Raw genomic sequence first — 14,575 nt, 5'->3', positions numbered from 1 at the left:
GCCTGCCGAGGCGCGACCGCTGTTAGAAAAAACGTTTTCCTAATTTTTGTGTTTCTCCGAGACTCGAACCTACGTTCTCTCAGAATTCCGAATGGTAGTCACGCACAAACCCATTCGGCTACGGTGGCTGCCAGAATATACATATGTACATATGTATGTACAATATTGTGCCTTTGAGTTTAAGAAATAATATGGAACTTAAAAATGAAAGCAAATTAAAGTATTAGTTAAGGCAAAAATAAATTCATTATTTTCTCGGTAGATGGCTGTAGTGATCGATATATCGTAAAGTATCGATCACATCGTTGTCAAGGTGACATTTCACACTAAAAAAATTCGTTTGCTGTTTTTTGTTTGTGCCATTCAGTTGTAAGTTACAGGGTGTTAACAATGTAAGTCAACAACAAGAAAATACGATACATTTTACAGTTTTTCTTTAATAAAGGCGAAAATGCAAACCAGCTACTAACAGCTAATTACAGTACTCCCTGGATTATCCGTCAGTCAATGTAACCCAGCTATGACGGATAATCAAAAATGACGGTTAACAGGAACAAACCTCTAGATTGTGTACAGAATCGAAAAGTACACTGAAATTTTGAGAGAAATGAACAAACGGTAAAATTTACATGCATTACATGATTTGATTATAGGTATCATTATTTTATTACGAGTTTAGTTTGTTTTTGAAAAGAATTCAGTTAGTGTCTTTTGCTTTAGAATGACTTGAGTTTTATTCTTTGCGAAAAGAAGAAATTGGCGCAAACGAATCGTGTCAGCCAAGCCGGCTTCATCTTGCATTTCATACCAGGCGATACATTTCTCTAAATTTGATGCAGCAATTTTGGCTTCTTGTCTTAGAAATAAAGCAGTAGGATTGTGACCATTTTCATTATTGTTATCTGTTCCATCGTAATCATCATTATTTTCTTCTTCATCATTCACTTCATTAATTATTTGTTCGTCAGTCAAAAGCTCATAACCACAATCATTTTCGTCACAATTCAACCATTCATTGATCGTTTCACTATTTTCCAATGACAAAGCCGAAGGTGTACTAGTCACAACATCAGCCTGTGAGACATAGTCACTATTATTCGAAGGCGATTCTGTATTTGGCCATAGTTTGTTCCAACATTTTTCCAATGTTGTCGACGATAACTCAGACCATGAATCAACTACATTATCAATTGCGTTTTTAATGTTGTAATTCTTCCAATAATCTGCCAAATCAATATTCTCTTGCGAAACAAGGTCCTGAATAAATTTTTTCCGATATCGACGCTTTAAAGTTTCAATTACTGATTGATCCATGGGTTGTAGAACTGCAGTTAAATTCGGTGGCAGGAAAAAACAAAAAATATTACCATCATCACTTTTTAAATCTTCAACTGGATGTGATGGGGCATTATCCAGAACCAAAACTGCTTTCTGTGATAATCCTTCCGACATTAAATAATTTCGAGCATTTGGAACATAACTGTTCATGAACCAGTCGCGAAAAATCATTTGATCCATCCAAGCATTCTTTTGAGCATAATAAGCCACAGGAAGAGCATTCATGTTTGATTTTGTGCAACAACGTGGACGTTTAGCCGAATGAACTACAACTAATGGGAGCCTATAACCACTTGAATTTGCGCTAACCATCAATGTTATTCGTTGCTTTTGCATTTTCCATCCAGGTGCTTAGCTATTCACACAAAAATCGAGTGTCTTTTTTGGGAGTGCTTTATAGTTCAGACCCGTTTCATCAGCATTGAAAACTTGCTCACGGGTAAAACCATGATTTTCGACGAAAATTTTGAAATTTTTTGTGCATTTTTCGATTTCGTTGGCACCTATGGAGTTCATCTTTTCACCTTGTATCGAAACTTCCTTCACGCCATGTCGATTTTGCCAGCCATACAACCAACCTGGGCTAGCTTTGAAATCCTTCGGACGTCCTAGTTCTTCATTAAAAAATAATGCCTTTTCTTTCAATATTTGACCAGATAATGGAACGCCTTTGCTCCGAATTTGATTAAACCACAAGAATAATGCTTCATCGACTTTTTTATTTAATGCCTTTTTCATCGCTTTGCGTTTTTTTGACCGACCTCCCAAAGATTCCATCGACGCAGCATATTGTTTGATTTGAGTGGCATCTTTTTTAAAATCTTGAATCGTCGTGCGTGGAATATCATATTTTTCAATTAATAAAACAATTGTTGAACCTTTTTCTATTTCGTCAATAATTTTTAATTTCGTTTTAATAGTGACCACTACTCGTTTACGCTTCGGTATTTTTTGATTGTTGAAGGTTCCATTTTAAATGTCTGCTCATCATGAAATTCAAATCAAATTGAAAATCTCATTGTACTGAATGTCACATCGAAAAAGAATTCGAAGAATTTGCTCTGCTGTGTTCACACGCATTTCTATCGAGCGAACGAAAACAAAAGAAAATCAATGAATAAAGTGAAAAACAAAAGTATTGCATGATTTCGACCGTTTCATGACTATTATTGCAATATGTATTGTGGAAAATCTTAAAACGGTGACGGTTAACAGAGGTGACGGATAACAGAGAGACGAATAATCCAGGAAGTACTGTATGTGCAATTTTGGCTTCGTCGGCACCAGACATTTTTGGTGCTAAAGAAAATGTCGATAATGTCGATGAAATCACAGAAATAATCGAAGTTGACCGGCATGTTAGTAGTTTTAGCATCAGCCAAGAACTAAAGATCTACAATTAGAAGCTAAAGTAATGGATTTCTATTGATAAAACATAAAAGTAGAGTACCAATCATGATGGAAATTTTTGCATTAATTTTTAATTAGCATTGTTTAGGAAACTTACTTCATGAGAAATTATATTACATACGAGTCTAGCCCGTAATTGTTTAATTGAAATAAGATTAAGGGTTGAATGCAGCAGAGTATTAAATTTCGCAAAATAACCTATAGTGAGCGTACGTATTTACCCCTTCTACTAGATGTGTGTTAGTAGGTAGGCGGGTGAAATGATTGAAGTACCAGTCTGGCACTCGCCATGTAGCACTAAAGCGCCGTTTTGAAGGTTGGAGAATGTTGATGGGATATACATAGGTTGGAACAAAAAAAAAAAAATGTCGCTAACGGTTGCCAAATTTCTGCTTTGATTTTGTCCCGATTTCACATGTGGGCACCTTGCTTTCTTAATATTTCAATGTGGGATTAAGAGTCACCAGAATGTAAATATACATAAATACATATCGCCCTGATCAAAAAGGTTCTAGAATATATTCAGAAAATTTAAAATACAAGTGTATTCCTCAAAAGTGATATAATCACCTCCAAAGGACTTCCCATCAACTGCAATACCTTTATGCTAGCGTTTGATCCAGCTCTCGAAACATTTCTGGAACTCTATTTTTGGTATAGCCATCTTCAATTTTTCCAAACAGAAAAAAAGAGAGCCGTATCAGGAAAATTCAATGGCTGTTGGATGGTATTCAATTCATTATTGGTCAAAAATTTATGGATAATGATGGCACTCTGCTACGGTGTTTTTCCCTGTTTCCCCACATACCGTTTATTTTTTCACGTAGACATCTCATAATGCCCAAGTAATAGTCCTTATAAACTGTCTGACCTTCTGGCTAAATATCGTGGTTTACAATACTCGTACCGTTGTAATCCATAAAAACCATGAGCTTCTCCTTTTTGTTGACTAAAAATTAAGTAGTTTTTTGGCATTGGTTCATTCGGTGTTCGCCACTAACTATTAAGCGATATCAACACGGTTCCATTTTTGCATGAAATTCAGGGCCTTTGGCACCATCCTTGCAGCAACAAGGCGCAAACCCAAATTATTACCTGCAATGTCCTGAATGAATCCATAAGCAATGCCTTCAAGTCCTCCGCCAACTGTCTGATGGTTAATTTTCGGTTATTGATCCACTTCTCTTCCACTTTATGGGTGTTTCCATCAGTTTTCGATGTCGACGACCTGGTACTACGTTCGTCATCCTCGTTGGGCTTATGATCTCTTCTGAAGCGCTCATGCAACTCCGTAAATGGCTGTTTTCTTTAGAGTATCATTATCGAAAAAGTTTCCCAAAGTTTTCTAAGGTTTTCGCACAATTGAATCTTTTTTTAACGCAAAATTTAATACAAACTCGTTGTTGCAAATTCAAATCCATATTTGAAACTGGAAAAGATCAAAAACACGTGCAGAGGTAGATTTTCTTAAGGGGTTAGGGGTAGTCAGAGGCCCGAAAAAATGATGATTTTCACGAATTTTTTTTTGCTACTTAATTAATTTATTTAACAAAAATAAAAACATAGCATAAAAACATCATGTTTTAACTTGACTTTACCAAAATTTCAAAAAAAAAAAAATTAATAATTGCAAAAGTTATCGCTGTTTGTGTGAAGCCCGTTTCTCCAGAAGTCCCTTGCGGTGAACATCACAAGTCCTTGCAGATTCATCTAAAACCAATCGGACAAGAAAAATTAGTTTTATTAATAGATAATCTTGTGCCTGATCGAAGCTTTTTTTTTTTCAAAATGAACAAAATGGCGGCCTCAGAAAATTTTTTCCAGATTTTAGAAAAAAAAACCAACAGTTAATTGTTAAAAAAAAAATCGAAATTTTTGAAAAAAAAAATCCTTCGATCAGGCACAAGTTTTTTATGTTTTTCAAAAGCTGTATAAATTTTATTGAAATCTACGTAGCGGTTTTTAAGTTACAGTGTTCACCAATTTTAAAAACATAGTTTTGAGAAAAACACATTTAAAGTTTTGCTATCGGCTCCGGAGCGGCCGAGCGCCCTTTGTTAATTGTTGAATAACTTGAAAAGTATATTATTTGTCGGATTCACTTCAAATTTTTACACAATATTTTTAAAACATTATACTTTAAGAAAATGCAAAAAAAAAATCGATTTTTTGAAAATTCTGACTACCCCTAACCCCTTAAGATAGCGTAACTTTTACAAAAGTCAAACAACGGCAAACAAATTTTGTAGGTAGGAATGTTAATCACAGGTGTAGCAACATAACAGAAAAAACAACAGAAACACAGAACTCAAATCAGTTGACTTAGAGCATCACCTAACGGTTGTTCCGGGAACTTTTTGACCAAAGTGGTATACAATCAGTTTCAATTAATTTTCTACAGCTCATCGCGCTTCAAAGTCAATTATAAATTTAGCAATGAGACATTCAAACCCAAAAATAAAAGAAAACAAAAACAAAAACAAAAACCAAGAACCAAAAATATGCGATAAACAATAAACAGTCAATACCACAATAGTCACATGCATCCATATTATTTAATTAAATTATTATAATTTTTTTTCTACATTATTGAGTTTAATTTTTTTTTAACTTTTTTAAGCTTTTTACGTTCTCTAACGGCCGGTTTAATTTATAACAAAGAAAGCTCGATCCAAAATGCAAAATTAATGAAGCGAAAATTATATTTATTCAAACCGAAGCAACAAAACCGCAAAAATGTATCTAAGCGCAAATGAACTAAGAACCCCCCCATAACAGTAGCTCAGCAAATTCAGAATATCAAAAATTTTAATACCAGAGAAAAATAATATTCTAATGCTTTAATAATCACACAACAAATTGCTGAGTTTTCTTTCTGATTAAAATTTAGGGCATTAATTTGCAGAGATATCAAGCATAATTTAACTTACTTCGCATATAACAGTTACAGCACGTTTTAATATCACATTGGATTACGTTATTCAGCAACTTTGTGCGCATCGTACTTTCATTATGCTCTGAATGACGTAAATTGCCATATAAAATTTGAAAATGATTATAAATACTCGTACGAGTTGATTGAAGAGTATTGAGAGCGGCGCCTATAAGCCAGTAACTTAAGGGGTAACACCACTGTACACGCGTAAAATAAACACGATTTTGAAAGAATTTTTTTGTATAGAAGGAAAGGGGAAACAATCACTCTGATTTGGGAAGTTATTACTTATATACTAAAATACAAAACTACAAAGTTTGATCGAAAAATTTTACAAAATGGCGGCATTGGAGACATTTTTGTAATGTGGTTTCTCTTGAAGGAGCTCCGCGGCACGCAGCATAGAGGGTGCAAATTTTAATCTAGAACAAAGAAACATTTTTTTTCTTAATCTAGATAAGAATAGCTAGAGAAACACGTAGGGGATTTAAAAAATATTTATTTTTGTGGAATTAGCAAGCATTTGAAGGAAAAAACTCTATTTTGGACTAAAAAAACGGCACTTAAATAATTATAACAATCGTTTAAATTAATCTATCGAAAATCCCCTACGCTCTTCTCTTAAGAAGGTTATTATACAGACGTAGTGAAAAACCTGATTAAAAATATTTAAAATTGTTTGAGTTATGCTGCGTGCCAATTTCAGAAAACGTGTTTTGAGAAAAACGCGTTTAAAGTTTGGAAATTTGGAGAAGTCGTTAGGTAGCAGTCACTAACGCTTGGTTAAAAGCTTAAAATATTTATGAAATAGACTTCGGTAACGTATAAAACTTTTTGTTCTGTATTTTAAAAGGTTCAAAGAATTTTTTAAGCTTATAAAAAAAAAAAACAATTTTTTGAAATTTCTACAGTGGTGTTATCCCTTAACGTATCGACCAAAAATTTTTGATTAGTTTCAATGGTAAATTTCAAAGAAATTGCCAATCGGGACAGCAAATTGAATGAAGTTGGCAATTCATGTTGTGAAATATTTTAAGTCATATATTGCCAACATCTGTGAAACAATTAGCTGCCATTTTGCATATTTGATAGCCATTTGGTATTTTTTGTGACGCTTCCGTTGGCAACATCTTTGATCATTTTAGTTTTTCAGACCGTGCATTTCCCTTCTTTGCAAAAAAGGATTCACCCAAACAAGATCGCGACATTTTCACATTTTCAAAATAACGATATCATATAATGGCAATGCCCATACTTAAAATTTTGCACCTCGCATTCAATCAAATTTGACAGTTGTTATAGAATAAAGAATTGAGTGTCGAGATATTATGTACAAGGTTCATAATTCACACGCAATTTTAATATTTTATCTTTCATTTGAATAAACAAAGAATTTGATTTCGATTCAATTCATTTTTTTTTTTGTTTTTGGTTTCAAACCATTTAAAGATGTTGTGTCAGTGTATTTGTTTTTCATTGAAAAAACTGAATATCCTTCCCTATATTTTACATGAAATAATTACATATAGAAAACCTGTCCGTAAATTTAGTCTCCATTCGTTAACAACTTAACAAAAAACTAAGACAAAAGACTGCAGAAATTATATTGATTAAAATAATAATTTTATTTATTTTTTTATTTTATTCATATTCTTTTTTTTTTTTTTTGTTTTGCTCTCTTATTTTTCAATCAACTTGCAGTTTGCACTCGAATAACGTAATTCATATATTTCTCATAAATTGCGCTTCAATGAAGTAATTCGTCATATAAAATTTTTAAAACTCAAGGCACATTAAGGGGGGGGGTAGGGTCACAAAATCGAAATTTTTTTTCTTCACTCATCTTATAGTAAATCATTTCAAGAATGTTGTGTCAAAATTTTAAGTGGATCGGAGCAGAACTCTCAAAGTTATAGCCTTTGTAGGCACTCTACCTCGAATGCGGAGCATAGATAATTTTTCAGAGTCATTTTTTCAAACGCGTTTTTCCCGAAACGACTTCTTAAAAGTCGGTGCCAATCACAACTCCGAAACTATTCAACCGATTCTTTTCAAATTTGGCACACGTTTTCTAAATCAAAAATACCTCCCCCCCACACTTTTTTTTTTATTTTTTTTTTTTTTTAAGGTTGTTTTTCACTTACAAATATGGCGAAATTTTTCGCCAAAAATGCTCGTTTTATGTTTTTTTGCCACCAAAACTACAAAAATGAAAAAAAAAAATTTTATTCATGGGGGGGGGGGGAGCATTACGTCAGACTTTAACTGAAAAATTCGCCTTTTTTAGTTTCAGATGATTCTACGACGAATGCCGATTGGCACCGCAGAGCACCTCTCGAAAAACATATCTCCAAAAAAACTCTGTCATGGGCTTATTTGTCAATATTTTATTATTCATATTTTTTAAAAACTTATTGAAAAGATGTACAATAACATGCAACTGATTTTATTAAAGTATCTTAAGCCATATTTCTGTAAAAAATTCAAAAAAAAAGTGTTTTTTTTTAGCGCTAAACCCTACCACCCCCTTAAACAAATTGTACCAGTAGAGCAAAAAAAACCATATTTTTTGTTTTCGCTTTTGGCCTCAACATCAAAATCTATAAACACAGATTAACAGCTCAGAATAACTTAAACAAAATTTGACAATTTGGAGACCAACTAAATAGAAAGAAAATCAGAATTGCAAACCTGCTACCGTTAAAACTGATTTTTTTAAAACTGAATTATGTACGTAAGTACCTCGAATCAAGATAGATTCACTGGAATTATATATACGAGTATATATAATTGGCGCGTACACCCTCTTTGGGTGTTTGGCCGAGCTCCTCCTCCTATTTGTGGTGTGCGCTTTGATGTTGTTCCACAAATAGAATTACCATTCAAAATTAATTTCCACTTATGTTGTGCGTTTGCTATCTTTTCCAGTAATAATTTGCTGAGCAGTGTAAACTAATATCCCGCAAAGAGAAAAGTATCCTAAATAGTAAGACATTTGCATGAATAACAGCTAACAGCTGATTGTCATTTGAAACGACATTTTGCTTTCTAAATTTCTTCTTTACATTTTTAAATAAGTGTGCCATGTTGTTGTTCTAAAAGCATAAACATACCCCATAAATGTTTGGGAATGCTGACGAAGTGGCAGTTCCTAGTCGGTTATAAATCCGAGTCGTTGCGGTAGCGTAGAGTCGACTATTGCGGGAACGTGAAAGGGAACTTATCTACATCAGTGTGCCAGGAAATATGCATTTTATTCAACTAGTAATCCATTTTTCGGGCCATTTTTATGTATAACTCAGCGATAAAACAATTTTTCTCTTATCGCAAACAATCTATGAAGCCATTTTTTCATACCTTCTATAGAAGCAAACCTCTGTTCGGCAACTGCATAATAAAGCGTTGCAAAAAAACTAGTAATTGGAAGCAGGAACGGCTAGTCGGTATAACTTTCCAGTTGAATGATTCTAAGGTTTTGGAATATGCCACAGAGAGAAAATAATTGTTTATAGACTTTTTCTAGTAAGGTGAAATAAATAGTTCTGACAATTTTCCGTTTGATGTCTTTTGTGAGCTAAATCTCACGATGTATACTATACAGCGATTTAAAGGTGACATCAGAAAAAGTTTTGGACAGTTGTGTGAATCATCTAAATAGAGCATTTGCTATTGGCAGCTTTTGATATTAACTGTATCACCAGATTTCAAGGGATTCTAGATATAAACAATAGATCCTCATTTCTGGTGTTATCAAGCACAAATCACCGTTTTCTTGCCAAAGTAATCCGGTTTAGCGGTTATTGCTGCCGTCCTGTCAACTTATCTGGAAGTCATGCAATCATTGTGATTGACTATCTATGATCAGGAAACTAATAACGAATCACATAATACAAGTTGATGTGTAAACAAGCTATTAATAAGAGCGTTTCATAAAAGTGCAGCTAATGAACTACTTAACTTTAGCCTTACGGCTTAATTTATTTATCTACTTTTTCAGCAATTTATTTTCAACTGATTTTTTTGTTCTTATTTTTCTACATATTTTATAAAATATTCACATTATCAATCAAATAATTGTACGTAAAGTCATCTTTAATCTACTATTTTATTTTGCCAGGTTTTTTTGTAAAATATATTTTACTTAAATTTGTTATTAGAAAAAAATTTAGTGCAGCTAAAAATTAATATAACTATTAAATACAATACTTTATTTTAGTATAAATTGCATGAATTATTAATATAATTATAAATTTAAAACAAAAAAAAAAATATTTATATTAATAAACACAAAATCTATTTACCTCAACCAAATTATGAATTTGTTTTTTGTTTAAATTTTTTCGGCATTCTTTACATTTTTGGCAAACGTTTTTTCCGCTATTCATTTGAGTTCGTTTGGAATTGTTCTCCTTCTCTAAAATTGTTTTTGTAAATAAATTTTATTTTCCTCCTTTGCTCGTCTTTTATTTATTTAGCTTATTTTTCTCTGTGTGTGTATATAAGGCTATTTCGTATTTGTGCATCTAATTTTCATTTTATTGTTGTCTTATTTCTTGGCTAAGCAGTTTATTTGGTTTCTGCTACTTCTCCCATGCTCCCCCCTGGCTCCTTGCATTCCTGATTCGCCTTTCTTTTCCCAGTGCCCTTGACATTTATGCAATCAGACAATTTTATTTGAATTACTGTGGTAAAAGTTGTGTTTTTTAAGAAGAATATTCTTCAGGAGAGAGGCAGCTAAAATTTTGTTTTTGCTAGAAAAGGTAGAGTAGTACAGCGGGAAGAGAATTATAACTGAAATGAGAGGAATTAGAACTATAACGGAAATTTAAAATAAAAACTGGATTAATATGTTGCTTAACGGTAAAGATGTGCAGTGTGAATAGAAAAAAGGGTATAATCTCGATTCTATTTTTATTTATTATAATATAGTTATGCCAGTTTTGAAGAATATGTGCTGTATATGAGACAGTGTTGCATTTGAAGTATAGTGTGGTGCTTATATTTTACAAATGTCTTATGGTTTGTGAAGTACACCTTTAAAGTTTGCAAATTTTACTTAAAAAAAAATATATGTAATTTTTTTTTACAGCAAGACGTTTCAGGCGTTTTAATAAAGATATAAAAATTTATTACTGCATTAAAATTACCATTAAAAAGAAGACGAATTGAACTGTACATTAATAAGTCACAGGAGCTAATTCCTTCTTTAAGAATTAATTTTTAAGATATTTTTTTTTTAATGGCAATTCGTTTCTATTCAGCAACAAATCAAAATCCTTGTATTTACTACTTCAACTTCACTATCCACAGTCCTTCTACGTAGCACTCTTTTATGATTTGGCGCCTCACGGCCATGCTTTAAAAAATTAGTCTCATCAGAACTCGAGTGTAGACTTTCAATCTACTCATATCTGCGAATTTTCAAAAATCGCAGCTATGACGTTAAGGAAGCAACTGAAAATTCCCACTGCAGTGAGAATGCCAAAGTTGTGCTTGGCTTGGAAGAAAATTTATTTACAGGCTGATAGGCGATATGCAAACAGGGGAATACATTGGCGAAAAAGTAAGAGTGTATTTGAAATTGAACGATAAATTGTCTGTAGACTTTCCCATGTAAAACCCAAGTTAAAATCAATTTGAAGTGGAGTACTAGGCGCCTTCGATTCGCCACTTCTCTGTTCGCTATGTTTCGACTCTACATATTCTCTTAATGAAAAGTTTGCATCTGAGAGCAATAACAAAGTTATCGGGCAAGATTCATCTCATAAAATTGATATAACTCATTATTTTCAATGCTGTCGAATCTCTCTTTTCCGATATTAGGCAAATTTTATTAGGCCGCATTCATGCAGGGAAGCTTTTGTTGTTTCAAATTTGCGGACTCTCTTTTAATGTTCTTCTCGTTATTACAAACCTTGGAATTGTTTGTTTTTAGTCTACAGTCAACAGCATTAAAAAGAACAAAAAGGCAAAGGGTGTTGACAGAGCACAAGCGTCACAAGTAACGAGTAGAAGCAGCAAATATTTCCCTATATGAACGCGGTCTTACTAATACTCGTTAAATGCTTTCAAATAAATTTAATTTTTGGCAGCTCTTTCCCAGTGCTAGGCCTTCTATTATATTGTATGGTAAATACCATTTTTTATGGAATCTATGGAATAAGGTCCACACCTTCTTACCGCTATCTTCCTCAGAAACCCTACAACGTGCTGACATGGAATGATTCGATTTGCCAAGCGTTAGCGCGTATTCAAGAACACAGCAAATAATTTTCTTAAAATCCACAAAGCCCTACTGAGGTCCGGAAAGAGTATGTGCCAGCTCTACGTGTATAATTGGCCCAAGTTGGCATATGACCGAGGCGAACAGAGATTTTTGTGGTCTCTTATATGGCAATTAATGTTTCCTACGAGAGAACTTTTACATACCACAAAAGGAGTAAGACAGGGAACTTACATATTTAGAGATTTTTAGTAGCTCATGTGCATGAATTTGTTATTTTTTGTTTTTCTGCCAGAATATTTGTTTAATTATTAGTTTTTTCTTAGCCACATTGGTTGGAAACTTTACTGAAGCAACCTCTAGAAAGCACATTTAAAGCGCGAATATTTGAAAATGCAACACTGTTTTCAATATCACATTTTTACCAAGTAAAACAAAAATAAAAATTAAATAAATAAATCATCGTATGACAAATAAATTAATCCAAATGAAATCTTCTACTTTTTTTTTTTTATTCTATCCTTATGCCCGAACTACACTGGCTGCCTACTTTGTGAATAAAAATTTAAAATAAAAAACCTACGGTATTCCTCGGGCTGCTTTAACTAATCCATTCTGTTCTTCTACTAATTGTCGACGCACAAACGACAAAAAAAAAATTTACGTCTGATACCCTTCTTACCTAACCCAACAAAATTGTTCTATACACATCCGTCCCAGAATGGGGTTTATGCACTTACGCAAAGCGGAAACACAACAGCAACAACAGTTGTCCAATAGCAATAACAACAACAGCGCTGGTGGAATTGTAGCAACGGCCACAACGAGCAGCGGCTGCACCTTGCCGCATCATCATCATCACAATGTAACCGCGCCCACGCTGAGTAGCCTCAATAAACAAACCAAAACACACAACAACACCTTGATCAGTTCGACATCAAATGTCGTGACTGCAGGCATAAATGAAAGTAAAATTCCTGTGGTGCGCTCCAGTGCAGTGTTAATTGATGCGAGCGTCAGCAATGCAGCGGCGTCAAGCAGCGGGGGTGGTATTGGTTCATCAGCTACCATACCACCCTCACGAAGTGCTAGTTCACGCGCTCCGCATCATCATATGACGTTACGCGGACGCTCGCGAATACGCTATCATCGAGCAGGCGCGGCAGCTGCTACTGCGACGATGGTGGAGCCACCATGCACGACTGTGACAGCGCGTTACTATCGTGATGTATCAGCCATACCATCGGCTGCTGCCTCACCTTTGGATGCTGGTGGTGGTGGTGGCGGCGGCGCAGGTAGTACACGTTCGGTTTCGGCAACGCTTGATTTAAACTCAAATCCATTACAAGATACGGCTGGCAGTTCGGCTACCTTCTTGCATAGTAAAGTCTCACAGTCGACCTCTCTGCCTAAATCTCACATGTTTTACCAACGTCATCACTATCATCAGCATCATGGCAGCAGTCCTAATAAGAATAATAGCAACAGCAACAACAGCAACAATAATAATAATAACAATAACAACAACAATAATATTATGAATGTTCAATTAAATGAAAATTTACGTTCCACACCGCCTTTAGATACAAACCGGCTGAGTAACAACAATAATTGCGGTCGCAACAGTTTCGATGCGGTAATCGCTGCAACAACCACAGGAGCGCGCGTCTCACCTACTGGCATCCCAACGGGGATCACTAAACGCAACAAACGTTCGCTAAGCAGCACAAGGCTAGAAAAGGACAAATGCGATGAATACAATACGAAGCTGTTGCGCAAGGCAGCTGGCAATAACAATACAGCGCAGAGCAACAGTAACGCGTGTGCAAGTGGGGGCGCTCCCGGCAATACAAACACCAACAACAACAACTCTAATAGCAACAACCAAAACCAGCTCTCCTGCAGCACGGGAAGAGGCGACGTGAGTTGCGAGTCAAGTGGCACTAGTATCAGACCCTCTGGCGCTGCTGTGAGCGGCGGTGGCTATCGAACACGTCACCACGTGCCAAGCGCTGCTGCGACCACCAACAGCACATTGCTTGAGTCATCTACAGCCTCGTCCGCGTCGTCAGCCTCCACTTCGGGTATACCAACGCCGACAGCGGCCACCACAGCGCATGGTTTGTATTTGCAGCGTGGCAGTGGCGCGCGCTATGCGGCGGCAGCGGCATTAGCGGTCGAACGCGAGCGTGAGACAACGCTAAAGCTGCGCAAAAAAATCAGTTACTGAGTACGGCGCAAGTGATTTTATTTTTTACGTTTATTTAAGTGTAGAACTATACAAAAATATACATACATAGAATTGCACGTGTAAATAAATATAAACATAAATATTTTTACAAAACTTAATTTACGCTAGAAATATGAATTTAGCGCGTTGCTGTATGCGACATGAATACATAGAGCAATGGCCCACTAAAATAAAGGAAGCTATATTATAGGTATGAGTAATATAGGTATTACCGATCTTATGTTAAATAATTATTTGCAGACATATGCATATACAAAGTGATGCGGAATTATTCATTAAATTTTATTTTTCAATAACTTGTTTACAATTTAAAAATAATTATTTCGAATGATGGAAATCTTTATTTTGAACTTTACGCGTACCATTACTTGTCTGTTTGTAGACTGCAGCTGTTAAGTTCACAAGTGTCAAAATGATT

At 34.7% G+C, this 14,575-nt stretch overlaps 1 protein-coding gene across 1 annotated transcript in view; it reads left to right on the top strand.

Moving 5' to 3' along the window:
* The window catches only part of LOC129247024 (homeobox protein 5), a 49,669-nt gene extending 35,336 nt beyond the window's left edge, over positions 1–14,333 (top strand). Inside the window, exon 7 of the mRNA XM_054885863.1 lies at positions 12,627–14,333. Within this exon, the coding sequence (XP_054741838.1) occupies positions 12,627–14,136 (1,510 nt within the window). The 3' untranslated portion in view covers positions 14,137–14,333. The remainder of the gene's footprint in view (positions 1–12,626) is intronic.
* The last annotated feature ends 242 nt before the right edge of the window (positions 14,334–14,575 follow it).

This window comes from Anastrepha obliqua, chromosome 5 (assembly GCF_027943255.1).
Source record: "Anastrepha obliqua isolate idAnaObli1 chromosome 5, idAnaObli1_1.0, whole genome shotgun sequence".
Classification (NCBI taxonomy): Eukaryota; Metazoa; Arthropoda; class Insecta; order Diptera; family Tephritidae; genus Anastrepha; species Anastrepha obliqua.
This window is presented reverse-complemented; position numbering and strand designations above follow the sequence as displayed.